Raw genomic sequence first — 18,908 nt, forward strand, 5'->3', positions numbered from 1 at the left:
GACAGGAATGAATGGTTCCAGATGAACCTCAGCGTCAGTAAATTGTGGGGAGGGAAGAGGGTTGGTTTTGAGAGTTAATTGGGGATGTAGGCGGCGCCGGGATGAAGAGATGTGTAAATCAGCCGTCCCATGCTGGATGTCAGTTATCAAGGTGTATGGGCATGAGGAGTCAATGCAGAAGATATGGGGCTTCTAGTGAGAGAATCTAACCAAGGCCAGTCTCCTCCCAGGACTGTGGATGTGAGGGAGTGTCTCCCTCTCCCAGTTAGTGTGATATGGGCAAGGTCCAGTTAGCTGTTCAGCAAGCTAGACCTGAATTCTCCAATAAGGCCCCTTAGATTCTGCAGGAATCTGTAAATTCTGCAGCAGCTTCATGAAAATGCAAAAATGACACATTTTTCACTGACTGAGCTGTGAAAGTGACAAATGCAATCCCCCTGTGGTGTTTGTCCCCAGAGTAAATCACATTCATTTGCCTGTGTCCCTAAATTTTCAATTGGTGTGCTGCAGATTGGTGTATTGGCTATGTCTGACGAAGCTGTACAGGGGGAAAACTGGACGGTTTGGCTGTGGGCTGACGGGATGTTTGGGCCTTTTGGTGTCCAGAAAGGGAGTGGGAAAGGAGTTGGAATTGTGAGATAAACCCATGTTTTGGATGTTTCCACTCAAATCTTTAGCAGTAAAATAGCTAAATATTGACATTTCAATCATCATCATTATGTTTCACCCCATTGAGCTGAGCAGTTGACCACACTGAGTTATTGTTTCAGGCTCTCTGCTGAGTCAGGCAGCTATCACCTTGTCAGTTACACTTTGTCCACACTTGTGAGATTTTCTTCACAGCCATAAGGGCTAGAAATGTAACATCTTCAAAATGAAATTGTAGAGTCTTGAGCACAGTTCTGTGGCACAGGAGTGAATTCAACTGCAGATTCTGTGGCCAGGGATTGGCAGAATCCACAGGACCTTGGACCCCTACACAGTGTGTCCAGACTGCTCTTTATGAAGTTTCTTATGGGGTAGTTGAATCAGCTCTCACTAGACTACAGAAGATCCTGCTGGTCTCCTCCTCTTCTTTCAACCATCTGTGTGTCAGGAGATGTGGGATGGCTGAGAGGGGTGTAAGAGATATGGGTCACTTTAACAAAAATTGTTTTCTTTAACTTGACAGAGAGTGTTACACAGAGAAGTGTGTCATGAATAATTATTTTGGAATTGGATTGGATGCAAAGATCTCTCTGGACTTCAACAACAAACGTGATGAGCACCCAGAGAAGTGCAGGTAGGTCAGTTCTTTGGGAGGCAGATTTTGGTCTTTTCGGTCTATAGTGATTGCATCAGAAGTGATTACAGTTTATAATCTACTATGGCACCTTGAAGCTGGTCATCTGAAACCAGCATGAGTAGTTTCACCTTGATTACTTCCTAATTCAAGACATTGTAGATCACATGGGAGATCCAGGTAGCTAGCTCTGATATGGATTGGATGCAGTGGTTCAGGCATTTACTTCATTACCTCACTAGCAGCCTTTCTCATATGGCTGCTTTTTAGCTACGAAAGAATTGTGTCCCAACTCCAAATGCCATGGAACTCCATTCTAAACCCGCACCCTGCCCTATAAATCGGGCTTATAGTTCTATGGTCTTCAGGATACCTGTATAGAAACAGGGTCCTTCAAACAACCTGCGGTTAATAGGTTTTCTCTGTCCTGAGCAATGTTCAGCAACACCCTCAGCTCAGTGATGTGTGTGACTGGTTGCATCTCCCTTTTGGGAGCATCTGCACATATTTCTGACAGCTCATGTTAGTGGATCATCCCTAATTCCTGTTTCATTTTTTTCAAGGGCAGCCTCTTTTCAGAATACAAGGGATGGCAATTTCCAGTTCTTGTTTCTTCTGAAAGAGGAGGACTCTTGTTTTTAGGGGATTGGGAGGTATCATTGAAATAATCTTTTCTTGCAATCAGACAGTAAATGACAGTGCCTCATGCTGACTGGTGCATCTCTTGTTTCTTTGTTTGCCCCTCTAAGAAGTCGTACTAAAAACATGATGTGGTATGGAGTGCTCGGGACCAAGGAGCTACTACACAGAACATACAAGAACTTGGAGCAAAAAGTCTTGCTGGAGGTGAGAAAGAAAATGCCCTTACGTGGTTAAATCTCTCCTTCTCCCATCCCAGTCAATTTTAAATTTTTCGCTTCTGATTTGGCACATTTATTTTAGCATCATTTATCAGTCTTTAACTGAACACTTGAAGCCCTTCCAGCATCTCCATCAGTCACCTTGAATCTGACCCAACCTGTTGATTCCAGAGGAACATTTCCATTTTCAGTCCTTGGGGTTCCCCAGCCCAACCCCGCTGCACTATTAGCATATGTCAATCCTCAGCCTGATGAAAGTAGCCTCTGCTGATACTAGGAAGATATTCCCATTCTCCACACATGGAATCTGTGCTTGTGATAGGAATTACATCGTTTTAGAAAACGTTGACTAACACAACGTTAGTAAGTAAAGACTTAGCCCTCAGCATAGACAAGGGTTTTTGTGTTTAACATTGTATCTCCTGTAAACACCATTGTCCTTATCTACTCTGGTTGTCTAACGTATTAGTTAACACATATTCTACGGGGGTCAGATTGGGGAAGAAAATGGTGATATTCTTCCAGGCTTCCCCCACAACATTAGCTCCATCCATGAGTTGTCAAAATGCGACACCACTCACAGCAAATTGTACAGATGTTCAAAGTGAGATCACAGTGCCATTGGCTCCACTAGGCTCTCTCAGCTGGACCTGCCCCCCTCGCTTGGGGCTTAAATGTGCCCATGAGCTCTGCTACATTTCTAAGGCATGGCTCATGCTTGACTGGGGGAAAAGAGGGGTGGTGACACCTGCTTGTGTCACCAGAATGAAACAGCACTCACGGGAAATTGTGCACCTCCCTCTTCTTTCTTACATGAGGAATGAAGTAATTAATGTTGCCATTTAAACTGTCATCAATAGGCATCAAGAGTTAACATCTCAGTGACATGAATAGGGCTCTTCATTACCCCAAGAGCTATTATTCCTCTCTGCATCAAATACTCTTGGCTCACATTTTTGAGTGCGTTTTTGCCACCATACCAGCTGGAGACTTGCTTTCTCTTTTTAAATAAAAGCTGAGATTCTGGAAAGCAAGCCAGTCACTCAGAGAAGTGCCGGGACAGCATATGGGCATGTACCAGCTGTTTGAGCCCTGATATTATAACATGATATAATTTCCTGGTGTAGACAAGGCCAGTAGTCCTGGGAATTCATCCAGTTATGCAGGCAGTGTGCTTCAGTGCCAGCCCAGTGAGTGTGCCCTCAACAGTATCTGGACAATGTTCTATTCTCTTCAGCAGTCTGCCTAGTGATGACTGAGTAATCTGGAGAGGCTTTAAAATTGCTGCCTGCTAACATCAGCACAGCTATAAATGTGACATTATCTTCTGTTCTGTGCAGTGTGATGGGCGTCCGATCCCTTTGCCCAGTCTTCAGGGGATCGCTGTACTCAACATTCCCAGCTATGCTGGAGGCACTAACTTCTGGGGAGGCACCAAAGAAGATGATGTGAGTATTCCTTGAAGGTGGCAAATGGGAACATGACAAATTTCTTCAGTATTTACTGTTGAATGCACCAGTAGCACCTGAGACCTGACGACTGGAACAAGCGCATGTCTGGCTGAGGTTTCTCTGTGAAATGTGTGGCTACCCAAAAGTCAAACTTCAGCAACTTGTCAGCTACAGGGGTTCAGACTAGAGTTAGATCCTATTCCAATCCTTCTGATTTTCATGAAGCGCGATAGATGAGCTCTGGGATGCCCCCCTGTTCCTCTCCGCTCAAAAGGCCTGCTCTAAAGCCCATTTAAGCTAAGGGCAGTGTTTCCATAAACTTCAGTGGGCTTTGCGTGAGGCTCCAAAATTTTGACCTCAAATAATGGAGATAATCAAGTCCCATAAGAAGAATGTTGTGTAGAGGCTTATGTGTCATCACTGTGCAGGAATGATCCTTTAACTGCTTTTGGAAGCCCATTGGGAATACGGTGGCTACTTTTTCTCCTTCCTGGATCACTTCAAAATCCACCTTGTAGCGTCATTGTTAATTATATAGTGAATAAACAGCAAAAGAGAGAGCCACAAACCTCCATCCATGGGAGGGAAGGAAGCTCTTCTAAAACAGAGAAATATGGGAATTGAATTCTCACTCCCCTTGTGTTTGCTTAGACATTTACAGCCCCCTCCTTTGATGACAAGATCTTGGAGGTGGTAGCCGTGTTTGGTAGCATGCAGATGGCAGTGTCACGAGTGATTAATCTACAGCATCACCGGATTGCACAGGTATCTGTTGCTTTTGTGAGCTTCTTGGCCAACCTTATGCCTCCCTCACCCAGAACACTTGGTTTGAAGGCTGCGATGTGTTTCTGCTTGCTGTCAGTCCCAACAGGGCAGAGAATGCAAAGCCTGTGGCTCTTAGGCTCCCCTAGTCCTGATGTGGGGGCCTGCAGGAATCAGGGCTAGTAGCTTCAGATGGTTTTGAGCATGGAGTGGTTTTCCACTGTTCGCTGTGATCTAGATAGGTTGTGGCAGTTGAAACACTGACTAGCACAGCAATCCATTAGATAACCCAAGGCATGATGCACCGGAGGCCAGGGCACCAAGGGAGTTTGCCCTGCACAGGAAGAACTGAATCAGGTGGTCCAGCCCCACCAGCAGCAATTAGAACAAGGCTGTCAGACATAGGGAAACATTTTGAGAGGAAATGTATACAACACATCTTGTCTTTTGGGACCTATTTAATGCATTTATTAACTTTTATTTTGGGACCTGTTTAATGCATTTATTTCTCGCAGTGCCGGACAGTGAAGATAGCAATCCTGGGAGATGAGGGAGTGCCTGTACAAGTGGATGGAGAAGCCTGGATTCAACCCCCTGGTTATATTTGGATTGTTCATAAAAACAGGGCACAGACACTAACTAGAGACAGGGTAAGAGTAACCCTGCTGTACAGTACATGTACAAGAGAGACATCCTTTAACACCATATATACCCCAGAGAGGAATGCAATAACCTGACAGACTGTAGAGAGAGACATACATATCAGGTGTGCAATGTATACTTTTATATATATATATATATATATACACCCATATACACTGTTAAAAGAATATTGGTAACTTTGCAAAATCAAGCATTCAGAGAACAGGAAATGCTAGAATTAAGGTTGTCCATGCCACCTTACCTTGGCCCCCTTGCGTGTATGCATACTGTCTTTAATGACATGATCACATACTATTTCTTCCGCAGGATCCCTGCCTCATTCTGTGCACTGGATGGATGAGACTCAATTAATGAAGAGCTATTCAGTGTTTTGTTTTCTCTTCATTGTTCAGTGTGTGGCTCCAGGCCTTATTGGCCAGGAGAAACGAGGTCCTACACTCAACTGAACGGCATTTCTCTGTCTGTAACATGATAATATTTGAACGCTGCACCCAATCAATTTCAAAATTTGAGGGAATGTTCTAGGCATCATTGTCCAGAACCCCAGTGATTTGGAGGAAACCTGGAAGGAGGAAATGTGGACACACGGAGCCACTGGCATCTGGTTAGCAGACTCAGCAGTTTCAGCCAGATTTGACATTGACTATAGACCATTGAGGCCAGCCATTGACACCTTCCAGCATAACAACACTCCTCATGTGAGCTCTGCCCATCCTCTCAATAGGGGTTAACATTTTGACCTCCTGAATGTCTTCTATCCCTGACAAAAAGAAAAGATATAAGAATGGGTGAATGTGGAGGCACATAGAGGCCCTAGGCTGTGGGGAGAATGGGGGACCCTAGTATGGGGGAAGAGGCAATGGCAGGGGCAAACAGAACCCCTGGCTGGGAGGAGAATGGGGGACCCCATGGTATGGGGGGGGACACGGAGCCCATGACATGGTGGGGAAGGGTGTGTTGGGAGAACCGGGGAATGACGGAACACAAAACCAATGGGATGGGGGAAGGAGGAATGGGTTGCACAGAGCCCCTGGCATGGGAAGACAATGGGGGACAATGGTAAGGGGAAAGGGGACAGTGAAGAAATGGAAGGCACACAGAACTCCTGGCAGGGGTGGAATGGGGGGCAATTAGAGCCCCAGGCGGGGGCCGGGGGGGGGGGGTGGACGGGGGCGGGGGGGGGGGGGGGGGGGGGAGAATGGGAGATTATGGTATGGGGGAGGGGAACATAAGAGACACACAAAGCCCCTGGCATACGGGGGAAAGAACGGTTGCAGAGAGTCCCTTAAATAGAGGGAGAGGGGAGAGTGGCACATGGGGAGCCTCTGGGGGGAGTGAAGGGGCACCTGGAGTCCCTGGTGTCTGTGATGAGCTTAGCCTACAGCAGCAACAAAGTGGATGACCCTCTAGTTCACTGCACACTACTAAGAGAGTAGTGCTAATTTCCTCGTGGGCTTTTCTATGGTGCGCATCACTTGAGTGCTCACAAACATTAATCATTCTATCTTCACAGCACCTCCTCAAGGTGAGAGGGTCTCATCCCTGTTTTACAGCTGGGAGCACAGGCATGGAGAGAGTACGGTCAAAAGTGTCCACTCATTTTGGGTGCCCAATTTGAGACACCTAGGGCCTGATTTTTCTTCAGACTGCTTAGCATTTGTAGCACTTTCTATGCTCAAACTGAAGCCTGTTCCCACTGGCTTCAGTTGCAGCTCTGAGTGCTCAACCCTTCTGCAAAGCAGACTCCAGGGTACCAAGTTGGCCACTCAGAAAATGAGAAACACAGTTAGTGATCATCTGTGAAAAGTTTTGTTTCAGTGAGTTGCCCAGCATCAGCTAAGAACTCCGTGGCAAAGACGGGCCTTAACTGTGAGACTGTCCTTTCTCTTCCTGCAGTCCCCTGTTTCATTCTGTACACATCTTCCAACTTCTGCAACAAATCTAGGGGGCCTACAGACAAGTCTACTTTTCTACACAACCCTTCGTCATCCCCAGAGCAGGCCCATCCTGTGCACTGAATGAAGCAGAGCAATGGTCCTGTGGAAAATTAGTATATGATCATGTAATTAAAGGCTGTATCATGATGCATATACACAAGGGAGGGCAAACTAAGGTGGCACAGGCAACCTTAATTCTGGCATTTCCTAACTTTTGAGTGCTTGACTTTTCATGTTCTTTTAACGTAGTTTTGTGTGTGTAATTTCCTGGTTTTTTAAAAAAAGCAAACTGGAAAACAGTTCTAGTATTTGACACCTACATGGGTCACCAGCGGGGTTGGAAATTTCAGATTCATCACCTAGATCTCTGCTATTTGAGCTAACAGAGTAACTGATAGCAATAGTAGGTTGTCATCCTCTACAGGGACCAGCACTAGAGGGGAATGGACAGACACTTTGGTAGTGGGTTTCACAGATCTTAGTTGACAGCAGAGAAACAGTGAGACTTAACCTTGGGTTCCATTCCAGGCTCTGGATGGGAGTGTGCTCTAGTGGGCCCTGACTCTTCTGTCCATTCCCTGAGCTTGATCCCTTCTGCTCCATTCCCTCCAACCTGTCCCAGACCTGTCTCTTCCCCAGTCCCAGCCTTCACCCTAACCCCTCTCAATACCCTACCCCCTGAGATCATGTTCTAGCCCCACATTTTTAGCCTCCTTTTCCATGCTGCCTTGCCAGCAAGGGTGGGGTCACTCCCTGCTCTCCATTATGATACCTGGCCCCAGGGAAAGCCTGCTCAGCCCCAAGTTGGAGTATGCCCAGTGTGGATGGAATCTTCAAGGACTTCACCTGTCAAGCTCTAGCAAGTTTCTACTGAGCATGTGCGAACTACAGTTTTTCAAAGGCTTATAACTTGGCCAGATCTGTGTGGAATTTCATGGGGAAAGCAAAATGACTGTTCTCGACATAAAGGCCACTCCCTGCCAAATTTCAAGTCCCTGCTCCAAAGCATGGGGATGCTAAAGCTTCTCCAAGAAAAGGTGACCACAATTTTTTGACATGGCCGAAACAATGCATTTTTCCCTAAACTCATTCTCAGGAACGTCTGAACTGTTTGGACTGAAATTTTCCAACACAGAAAAAAAGTAATGAGCCTGAGTCAAACGTCCAGCATGGTAAATTTCAGCCCAAATGTTTGTCACAGTTGTAAGTAACTGAGAACAGGAGGGCCTTATAACAGGGAGTGTCAATCGGCGGTGCTGCCAGCCCTGCCTGTAATACAGGCGCACACAGGGTTGAAATGCTTTCTCTGGGAGATTTGCAAGGTAGTTTTGAGTGCATTTTCCTTGTTTGTAGGCATTTGAGAGCACCCTAAAGTCCTGGGAAGATAAACAGAAGTGTGAGTTGCCCCGGCCCTCCTCTTTCTCCCTGCACCCAGAGATCATGTCTGAAGAAGAGTCCACCCAGATTAACCAGTTTGGTCAAGCGGCAGGAGCTCTGATTCATAGGTGAGACCCGCTTCTCTTTTCCTGGAGCTCACAGTCCTACTATATGCATCCGAAGAAGTGGGTTGTAGCCCACGAAAGCTTATGCTCTAATAAATTTGTTAGTCTCTAAGGTGCCACAAGTACTCCTGTTCTTTTTGCGGATACAGACTAACACGGCTGCTACTCTGAAACCAGTCCTACTATGGCATCTTGTTCCTCTGGGCTCATGAGGCCCCCTCCTGGCTTCTGAGTGTGGTGCTTGTTGTCACATTCCCTTTCCTTCCAAAGCTGTCTGTCTTGTCTGATCACCTGCAGTGCTCATCTGTATCCCTGGGAATAGCCTAGAGCAATGTATAACTTCATCTGCTCATTGCTCTACCGCAGCTGCATTAGAATTTAAATCTACAAAGTGAAGTTTTTTCAGTCACTGTGGACCAAATTCACTCCTGGCACAAGCAAGCACAGCTCCCTTTGTTGCTCCTTTCAGGGTGAGGTTAATTTTATATTTTTAAAGAACATGGGGGCTTAGGTTCATCTGTTGTTCTAGCCCTAGATGTTGCCAGTGAATTCGTCAGAAATGAAACAGCTGCTTCTCAGGGAAGAAGCCAGACTTGCTGGGAACCTTTAACCCAGATCCACAGCAGAGATTGGTGAAAGAGGACTTTCACACCAATATACACACTTGCACTCTTTTCGCAGGTGCCCTGCTCACTGATACTAGCATTTAGGAGAAACTGCACAGAGCGGAACACCACCGAAGTCTTCTGTGAACTACCATGTACATAGCTGCTGCTAAAATCACAGCCTACATGTAGTATAGGGCCATATTTTAAACTCTAGCCCTAAGTTGTGCTTTGCAAAAAAGAATGTGCACATGTGGAGTTTTGTGCACATGCCCTGCATTTGTGTAAGTAATTGCATGTGTGTATTCATTTTCAGGCACAATTTAGTGCTAAAGTGTATAAATTAGTGTATTCTTTCAAAAATCCCTTTAGACATACAAGTACAGGTATTGCAATCAGCTCAGCTGTCTTAGGGCTGTGCTTCCTTGCTTGTGGTCTGGTAAAACATGCCAGGGTTAGACTTGTGCTACTTTTCATAAGATCATATAAAAGGGATGCCTCACTTGCCTTGCCCTATCCATGGCAGATCACCTGGACGGGAACTGATCTGCCAGAGGTCAGATCACCTACACGAACACTGCCATGCTGCTATGTCCATAGCCTCAGCACCCAGAATGGCATTGGAATAGAAAAGAATGAGGATCAGCTGACATGGTCTATGTTTCTCTCCCCAGCATTCGGGAAATAGCCCAGTCCTATCAAGACATGGAACAGGAACTTGCTCATGCAGTCAATGCCAGCTCCAAATCTATGGACAAAGTATATGCCAAATCCAAATCGACAGAGGTACTTCTAAGCAGTTTGTTTCTTAAGCTTTGCCGCAATTTTGTTACTGTTTTCTGCTTGGTTCTTGTTCGCTTCTCTGAGACTCCTTTCCCTCTAGCCATTTGACTGCTGTGTTTTCTGGCCCTTACACATGTTTGTTGTTGCCACAGGGTCTGAACTGCAGCCTTGTTGTAGAGATGGTGAATAACGTTAAAGCCCTGCATAGTGAGACAGAGCTTCTGCTGGCTGGCAAGATGGCACTGGTAAGGAGGGCTAAACAGGAGGGAAGGGCTTGGAGGTAGTTTCCCTCAGTCCGTTTACTTCCTCTGTTCTTTTACTGTGGCCATGGCACAAAGACAAAATCTTGCTGGCCCCTGGACTCCTTTGGCTTTGTAACAAGTCAGTGCAAACTTTACCAGTGGGATTTAAACAAATTGTGCCGTCCATTGCCTCCATGGTTTGGTAACGTTACACATTATACGACAAGATCAGGCTGGTTAGCTCTGAGTTCTGGTTCCTTGAGAGGGAGGAAGCTTAATATTGTCTAGAAAGGAATGTCTTGATATGTGGTTTCTTTAAAAATATCTTGAAGGAGATAACATACTCTGCATTCCAGCCTATGGTTCTGAATGCTGTTTGCCTTTGGTTCTGTCTCTGATGCAGCAGCTGGATCCTCCACAGAAGGAGCAGCTCCTAGCAGCGCTGACAGACATGGACCTTCAGCTGAGGAAGTTAGCAGACATCCCTTGGCTATGGCAACTCATGGAGCCCAGTGATGATGAGGTAATAACTCTCAAATGCAGGAGCAAAACAGTTTCCCTAGGTGCTGTCCTCGTTAGTTAGCTCTGCTCATCTTGCTTCAGTGACTTCCTGTGAGTGGGTCACAGTGTGAGACAGAATCAGTTCAGAAGAAAACTCCATGGAGTTGACATGGTCCCTGGGTTGACATGGAACTGACCATTTTTCTTCCCCCTCCTGACCATGAGACTGGAAGCTCTTTCCTCTCCACAAGGGCTGTGAGCTGCACTAGATGCTAGGTTCATTCAGTTGGTATGGATTTGAGACATAAGTTTCATTGATTTCCCTGTGTGTTTCTGCAGAACCAGATGCTGGATTATTCCAAACGCAGCCGCAGTGGCAAATTTCGGCTGGTGACCAAGTTTAAAAAGGAGAAAAACAACAAGAATAAGGAGACTCGTAGCAGCATGGGACTGCCTGGTACCAACTGGCTGTGTATTTACTCTGTGTGCCCCTGCATCTTGTGTTTGTGCACACACACTCTGCCCCTCCTCTGCCTGTGTCTCCATTTTGTGTCTTTCTCTCTCTTTCCTCTGTTTTCCCTTTCATGTACTTTTACTCACACATTACACTCACATTCTGTTTAGTGTTTCTTTTTCACTTAGCAAAGTAGTTTTTTTGCTGTGCTCTCTCTCTGAACCGTAACACCCTGCACTGAGCGGATATTCCCAAAGACAAACTGATGGCACCCTCCGAAGAGGTCTACCAAGACTTGGACTGTTTTCTGGAATGTTTTGGGAGGGCTGTGGGAGTGGACTTAGGCTTTTAGAAATCAAAATGACTGTGGGGCCCAAATCCGCATAACTCCAATCCTCCCACTGCTGATGCTCCCTGATGTGGTTAATGATGTTTCTTTCATTGATTCGCCCCTAGGGTTTAATCAAGTCTCATGTCTAATTGGCTGGGGATCCTGCATCACCACTGGTGCACCCTGAGCTCTAATCCTATTGGTCAGTATGATAAAAACTGGCGCATGAAATCAACAAATTGACTGGTATCAGGACACTTTCTCTCCAATTGGGTTAGTTGATTTTTGGTTTATATTCTACCTATGAAGACTCTCTGCCACTAAAATTTGGGAGTACTACTTGTTCTGTGGGATCATGGATACTGTCCTCTCCCATGGAATTGTGGGTCCTGTCACTCTTTCCTCCATGACATCTTTCTCCACTGGGATTGTGGGGACTTTTCTTTCTCTTATTTAGAGACTAATCTGGAAGCTGGGGGTCACTCTGTGTTCATTGCCAGTCCTCCCTCCCGCGTCAGAGGGAGATTTTACCATATTGTCTATAAAACATTTGATGAGCCATGAATGTAAAGAGACCTATGTAATGTAAGTGCCAGTATGTACTGTTTACTCTAAAACAGTGGTTCCCAAACTGGGGTTCGTGAACCCCTGGGGGTTCCCAAAATATTACAGGGAGTTCTTGGGCAAAAATTCCCTAATGGTGGACAGAGCTGTCCCTAGGGATCCTGGGCAGCACGGGGCCAGCAGCACGGAGCCCTGCGGACTTCCAAGAGCTAAGCAGAGCAAAGCAAGCATATCTATCACACTGAGGAGATTTAAATTTCAACACTCCTTATACGAAATAGAAAGGGAGGTGGATATATTTTGCTGTTTTTAAAATTAAATAGGCAGCTAGGATTGTTTTTAAAATTATTATGAAGAACAAGTTTAAGCTTTGTTGTAACGTGCGTTCTTTGCCTGGACTGCTCAAGACCTAAATGTTTGTGTAGGAGGAACTCTTTGAGTTGGCTTCTTAAATACCTTCATGCTGTTTCACATCTGATACTCCTTGATGAAACATAGGAGCCTTGTCTTATAACAGGCTTAATCAAAGTGATACAAGCGAAGAAAGTGAGATCTTGGAAGAGTATTGCCGTTTTATTAATGTCATAAAATTACTGTAATGATAAATAAGAATTAATAATAAATAGTGTGTAATAAGCATGTCATAAAAACAAATTTTATATTTCCAAGATCACTGCTTTTATTATTTATGCTCAGGCAAGGGAGAAAATCCCGGGAAATATTCATTTTTAGGAGGGGGTTCGCAAGACTTGATATTTTAGTGAAAGGGGTTCGTGGGTTGTTAAAGTTTGGGAACCACTGCTCTAAAAGAACAATAGAAAATTAACCTGGGCCTCATTCTCTCCTAAACATTTTGCATGGCTCTGTTTTGTTTTTTAAATGGAGGGAAATTGAGTTTCTTATTAGACATGGTGGTAAAGTTTCAGTCCCAGCAAGGCAGTGACTGGACATGGACATAAACAGACTCCCGTGGTTCATTACATCTAGTCTCTTTTTAAGAGAATGGCTCTGATTTTAATCTGACCTCCTTCTTTGTTTGAGATTGTAGATCCTGTTGTCAGTCCTCCTCTCCCTCATTTGGGGTTGTGGTCCTGCTTGACGTTCTCCCTTGACTTTCCTTTTGGTTTTGGATACTGTCGGTGTTCTTTCTCACTCTCTCTTTCCTCTGGGCTTCTGGGTACTCAATGCACTCCTGCTTTTCCATCTCCGACAGTTCACCTCTGGGGAACGGAGGAGGTTGCGGCCTGGCTTGAGCATCTCAGTCTTTGTGAGTATAAGGATATCTTCATCCGGCATGACGTCCGGGGCTCTGAGCTCCTGCATCTCGAACGGAGGGACCTCAAGGTACTTTCATGATCAGCTCATCAGAAATAGCCAGCTGCATCTGCATGGCCTTCTGTGCTGAATGTGCTTGGAAATGGCCTGCATCCCGTCCGTTCCTCGTGGCTTTGGCTAGATGAATGGGTTCATCATGGCTTCATTTTACTCTCTTCTCAGGTCACCTAATTAAAATGTATAGTAGGAAGCTAGCATAAATAGTCAGCCATTAGCCCATAGGCCAACAGTCCAGCTCTTTCCCAGTTTCCTGAAGTTGTGGTCCAATCCAACACCCAAACTAGTCGTTGTTGTTAAGAATCTCTTTATTTTGGAGCACTGTGGAAAAGGAGGATTTCAATATTCAGCTCACTCCCACCCCTTTACAGAATGAGTCATGATTTGGACTAGTTGGAGTTGAGTGTGTGGCTGTATTTGAGGGCCTGCAGATCATTGCATTTGCTTTTAAAAAGAAACAACCACAGTCTTAGATGAGACAGTTGGACAGAGACTTGTAGCCAGTCATATCCTTAGAGAAGAGAAAACAGTACTGCAGACCCACTCTGCAATACTTCACAGCGCTCCTCCCATCATCAGGAGAAGCTTTTTCTGGGAAGGGAAGTTATGAAGATCTGTGACTGATTTTGTGACTTGCATGTGATACAAGAGTATTTGTGGCCCATGAGTTGTGTGTGATATAAATGAATGTCCATAGGATTTTAATTTGTGACTTGCCTTATGTTCTGTGTGTACAGTGGTTAATGTGATATACGAGTGATAATATGACTCCTGTGCATGATCTCTAACTATTTTCTGTGATTTCTGTGCATGGTATCTGAGTGTTCCCATAGTTATTCTGTGTGATCCTGCCTAGTTGTGTTCTTTACCCATGTGTTTTGTGGCTGGCTGCTGACTTAGTTCCCTGGGATATATATAGTCCTTTCTACACATGGTTTGATCTCCTGGCTAGTCATGTACTTTGCATCTGCGGCTAGCCACATGGTTTGCAGTTGTAGCTAGTCACTGCTTTGTTCCAGTTCTGTGATTGTTGGTTACTTTGTCTTACTCTGGTAAGCATTCGATGCTTGGTTTAAGCATTCATATGACTGTTAGGTTTGTAATCTTTCTATATGGTTTCCTTCTGTTTTTCGTGATCGGCTGATTAGTTCGTAACTGTTGATTGGCTGTCTAGCTTTTTTTTCTGTGATCTAAGATGTGCTTTCCTCTTTTCTTCCAGGACCTGGGAGTGACCAAAGTGGGTCATATGAAGAGGATATTACACGGGATCAAGGAGCTGAGCCGGAATACTCTTGTCAGCGAGGTTTAGCCTCTGTTTTCACAGCCTGTGTCTACCATTCCCCCTAACTTCTGCACAGCATTCACCTCCCAGAGCAGCTATGCTCAAAACTGTCACTGTTCAGAGTTCATATCAGCCAGTCATGGTGCTACCTTTTTTCATGTGTGGTACAGTTGCATCCAGCAAGAGGCACCTTATCTGCTGAGGGGGGTGGAGCCTCCCAGAAGAGAACTCATCAGCCATTTGAAGAACTCTGTCCTTAGACATGGAAAGTCTTAGTTCTGGTGACAATGCAGGACAACTGACAATTGCAACACAGCTACCTTTAGTGTGTGATTTCATCATATTGGAATTATTCAGGGCAAAAGATGTATTGGCCAGTCATAGTCTTTTCAGATCTGAGACTTTCCCACTGGTCTGTATGTGACAGCTGTATCTGATATTGCTCAAATGGGGCGACACTTGTCCTTTTGGCCTATTGTAGCCCCCTTCTGGATACATCCTTCAGTTGCATGTGATCTGCAAGAGAAGCTCAAAGCCAGTGCAAGTCTGCCCTTGCAGTGATTCTCTCTGTGTCACTTATGCCTTGCAACAAACAATGCATGTGGTTACAGCCTTTTGCACCAGCCTACAGTCTCACCCTCGGCCTGTGTCTGTCCTCCTTCAGCCAATGATGGTGGTGCAGCCAAATTCAGAGCCATTGCAGTTAGGTGAAAATTCCAGCCAGTCACAGAGGACATTCTCTGGCTAGCCCCTTATCGCTTGACAATAGAGCAAAAATTGTACAGGCAATTCGCTTATGAAATCACCCATTCAGTATTCATCTTTAGGAGACTGGGGGGAAGAACCACTCATGGCAGGAGGGGTAAATTAGCCAAATGGGATACAGAAACAATTCGACCCACCTTGTTAGGGGAACAGCATGTCAGGCACCAGATTGGAGCCGGTTAGGAACGGCTTCTTTTCAGGTCAGTGCCACTTCCATAGCTACAAGTGAATGGATACTAACAATAGACCTGTGGCTTTAATTTATATACAAGGGCAGAAAACACTCCCCTCTCTTGAAGGATATAAAGCTATCATTGAAACTTGCATCTTTTCCCCTATTTAAGTCTTTGTGCTGCTTTTCCCCCTCCTGTCTCTCTCAAGCTGCCTTGTTCCCTCACAACAGTGCTGGTGGATGCCAAAGGAAACAGGGTCACTTACTCTTCATGGCATTGTACCTGCTACTAAGAGAGCATGTGCCTTGGAACATTGAGGGATTTTGTAGAAGCATCTGGAGTTAGTGTTACATGGCAGAGGAGCATCATGTTGAAAAGTGATGCCCCTTTGGCAACTAGCCTCTGATGCCAGCATGTGGAAGATGGGAAAATCAGCACGTCTGAATCAGAGGTCATAGACTGCTTCCGGATTCCTGTTCTATTGATTAACCTCCGTCAAGTGACTGGTGAAGCCCAAAGCCCAGCAGACCTAGTTCAGTTGGTGTGATTATCATTGGGGAGGGGGCTTGCTGGCAGTTAGCACCAAAAAGCTGGAAAGAGGGGAGGACTTTTTCGTTACATCTTTTGTATGTTTTTTTTTTTTTAAATGAGTGGCACTTGGCTGACCCTGCCCATAGGCAGGGAAATGAGCACATACACAGTGGCACACAATTTAATTTCTGAGGGCAACTTTTCTTTCCTGTTCTTCATAAGGCTTTTGTTAAAACTGCCTTAGCTCTGCATAGTTAACTGAATCTGCAGTGTCAGACATGATGTTTTCTGTGATGGGAAACTATGAGCCAATTTCATCCCTAGTGCCAACTCCTTTGAATTCAAGAGAATTACCCCAAGGGTTATTTGGGCCTTGAGTGTACGGTCTTGTTTTCTCTCCAGTTCATGTCTCCCTACACATCTCCTTTTCGAACAGAGGACATCAGGGTTTGCTTATGCTTGATTCCCATAGCAAAACACCTGATATAAGCCATTGTAAGGAGGGAGCAGAGAGAGGAAATTTTGCAACTCTGCTCCCAGAGCTTCTCCCTCCTTACTTTTCACTAGCATCCCTTTCCACGGTGATTTTTTTTATTATTAGTACAAAGGCCTCTTGCTGCATTGGATCCCCTAGTGTATTGAACAAGTAAGAATCATAATTCTCTTACAGCTGCTTTCATTTGCTTGTTTGGACACTGATCAAGGCCTGTGTGAGTGTTAGGAAAACCCACTGGTAAGCGAAGCTGTAGGACATAATGAAGAGTATTGCTGCACATTTTCATTCTTACTGATGATAACCAAGTAGCGCCCGCTTCATGGTATCTTCAAGAGTGTGTGTGTTGGTAGCAGTGTATACACAGGTAGGAGAACACGTCAGGAAGAGAAGTACCATGTGATAATTCTGGTGGAAGATGCAGCAAGAAAAGAGAGGATTTCTCTCTTTTTGCTCAGATTGTGAAAGAACCACAATTCTTGCTGATTATGCTTCTTTAAGACATCTCATGGTTAGAGGAACAATGTGTGCTTACCATGCTTGCATTACTTAGTCCTGGATGGATTCAGTTCTTGTCTCAATAGGAACAGTTCCTCTGTATTTTTTTTTTTTCCCTAATCAGACTGATGATGAGATCCTAGCATGTCCCCTCCTGTTCAAACATACTCCTTAGAACTACAACTTATCCTAGGAGGACTGAAGGTCACTGGTACATCTGCTTTTGGCAATGTTTCCATTTTGTCAAGGAGTTAAACTCTGCACTCTTTATTTCCCTCTGTGTATCCCAATATATTTCTTTTCATTGGTGAATTTTCTGAATACGCTTATAGCAGTGTCACTCTCCATTGCATTAGCTATCCTCCAGCAGCATCCCATGGGAATGGAGACACATGTTCTGCCTCCTTTTAAGAGTTAGAGAATGGGATCTTACATTTAACCTGAGTGCCTTTGGCTGTGCATGAGGTACATATCTAAAGAGAGGGTGTACCTCAGTGCCACTGGGAGTAATGCCATCATTCTATAGCTCAGGCTCTGGGCCTAAAATGGGAGCACTGGTGTCAAGCATCACTGAAAGATGTCTCCATGCACTGGGTGGTCAGACTGAGGTTCTAGCTTACCTATTTAGAGTTGTCCCTCTGGTATCTGATAAGCTTTTCTGTAGGAGAGAAAATGGCTTGGACAACTCAGGAAAACCAAACTGAAAAAAAATCTCACTGCTACTTTGCCAAAAACAAAACTCTCCTGCCCTGTCAAGCAAAACACCCACTTGGGAGAAGTTAGAATTTCATTGGTCTCTTGTACAAGTTCAGTCTTTTAATTAAAATGTTACTAGTGTCAAGGCTTCAGGTCACCTTCTGCCTCACCACTCCACTCCCCTGACAATGATTTGGGAGGGGAAGAGCAGTGTTTTACTGTGGCAAATTGGGCATGTGATTTCTGTTACCAATAATGGAAGTTCAGTGCCTCGTTTAGCAGGCATTGCAGTGGAAATTTACTCATTGGTGGCAGATTCTGCCCTGTCACCCTATTCAGCCCCATTCAATTCTTGCGATTGCAGTAAGAGTTAGAACAAGATTTGCCCACTAGCTGATCAAGACTGTCCTAGTGTGGGCCTCCTGGGGAAGGAAAGGGTTTTTATTTATAACACGGTCTTACCTGTTTTGCTGGAGTTCCTTTACAGTGCTTAGACTATAAGCATTTGACCAAGAGCAGCATGTGCCAGGTGTTCAGTGTAGGTGAAGTGTGTTATTTATTCTGTTTAGTTCTAGTGGAGACTTGTACTCTGTCAGACCATGAAGACTTGGTCAGTATACATTTCACTAGAGAGATCCCATCTCTAGGAAAGCGCCTCTGCAGCTAGGAATCTCACAGACTGTACAGAGCCGCTTAGTCCCAGAATTTCTTGGACTGCTCCTGACTTCTATTCAAAGCTTCTTTTGTTATTTTAGTATTATTTAAAGATGCATATATGAGCTGTGTGATAAAGTGAAAGACTGTTTACACAAAAAAATTTTGTATCTTCAGAAACGTGTGTACTGTAAAAAAGAAAGATGAAAAATAATATTGTTTATAAGGCTGTCAGCAGTAATCGCATGTCCGTCTCGCTGCCCACCAAGTGTTGTTCCTCAGGGGTGTCCACACCATTCCTGTGATCCTGTCAAAAGTATAGGGAAGCACCTCGATCCCTGTACAGTCTTGGAAAGAAGGTTTTGTGCCTTAAGAATGGGATCTGCTCCCCTCCTATTTATTATCGTAATTTATACAGTGATTGCCATGGAAACGCCTCTTGTATTTTATGTACATAGTTTGCTGTTGATTGTTGTAAATAAGTTGTTCTTGTATATAAAGCAAACCTGTTTCTGATCTTCCAGAAAATAATTCCTCTGTTATTATC

General features: G+C 44.8%; 1 protein-coding gene across 2 annotated transcripts in view; it reads left to right on the top strand.

Moving 5' to 3' along the window:
• Positions 1 to 16,126, top strand: part of DGKD (diacylglycerol kinase delta) — an 86,378-nt gene extending 70,252 nt beyond the window's left edge. For both annotated transcript variants that reach the window (XM_024216793.2, XM_024216791.2), the window contains 12 exons: positions 1,172 to 1,282; positions 2,032 to 2,128; positions 3,483 to 3,590; positions 4,245 to 4,358; positions 4,871 to 5,005; positions 8,309 to 8,460; positions 9,737 to 9,848; positions 9,998 to 10,090; positions 10,491 to 10,610; positions 10,928 to 11,045; positions 13,151 to 13,281; positions 14,489 to 16,126. In XM_024216793.2, the coding sequence (XP_024072561.1) occupies positions 1,172 to 1,282; positions 2,032 to 2,128; positions 3,483 to 3,590; positions 4,245 to 4,358; positions 4,871 to 5,005; positions 8,309 to 8,460; positions 9,737 to 9,848; positions 9,998 to 10,090; positions 10,491 to 10,610; positions 10,928 to 11,045; positions 13,151 to 13,281; positions 14,489 to 14,578 (1,381 nt within the window). In that variant the 3' untranslated portion in view covers positions 14,579 to 16,126. The remainder of the gene's footprint in view (positions 1 to 1,171; positions 1,283 to 2,031; positions 2,129 to 3,482; positions 3,591 to 4,244; positions 4,359 to 4,870; positions 5,006 to 8,308; positions 8,461 to 9,736; positions 9,849 to 9,997; positions 10,091 to 10,490; positions 10,611 to 10,927; positions 11,046 to 13,150; positions 13,282 to 14,488) is intronic.
• The last annotated feature ends 2,782 nt before the right edge of the window (positions 16,127 to 18,908 follow it).

Source organism: Terrapene carolina, unplaced genomic scaffold (assembly GCF_002925995.2).
Source record: "Terrapene carolina triunguis isolate 2854851 unplaced genomic scaffold, T_m_triunguis-2.0 Scaffold88, whole genome shotgun sequence".
NCBI classification, from domain to species: Eukaryota; Metazoa; Chordata; order Testudines; family Emydidae; genus Terrapene; species Terrapene triunguis.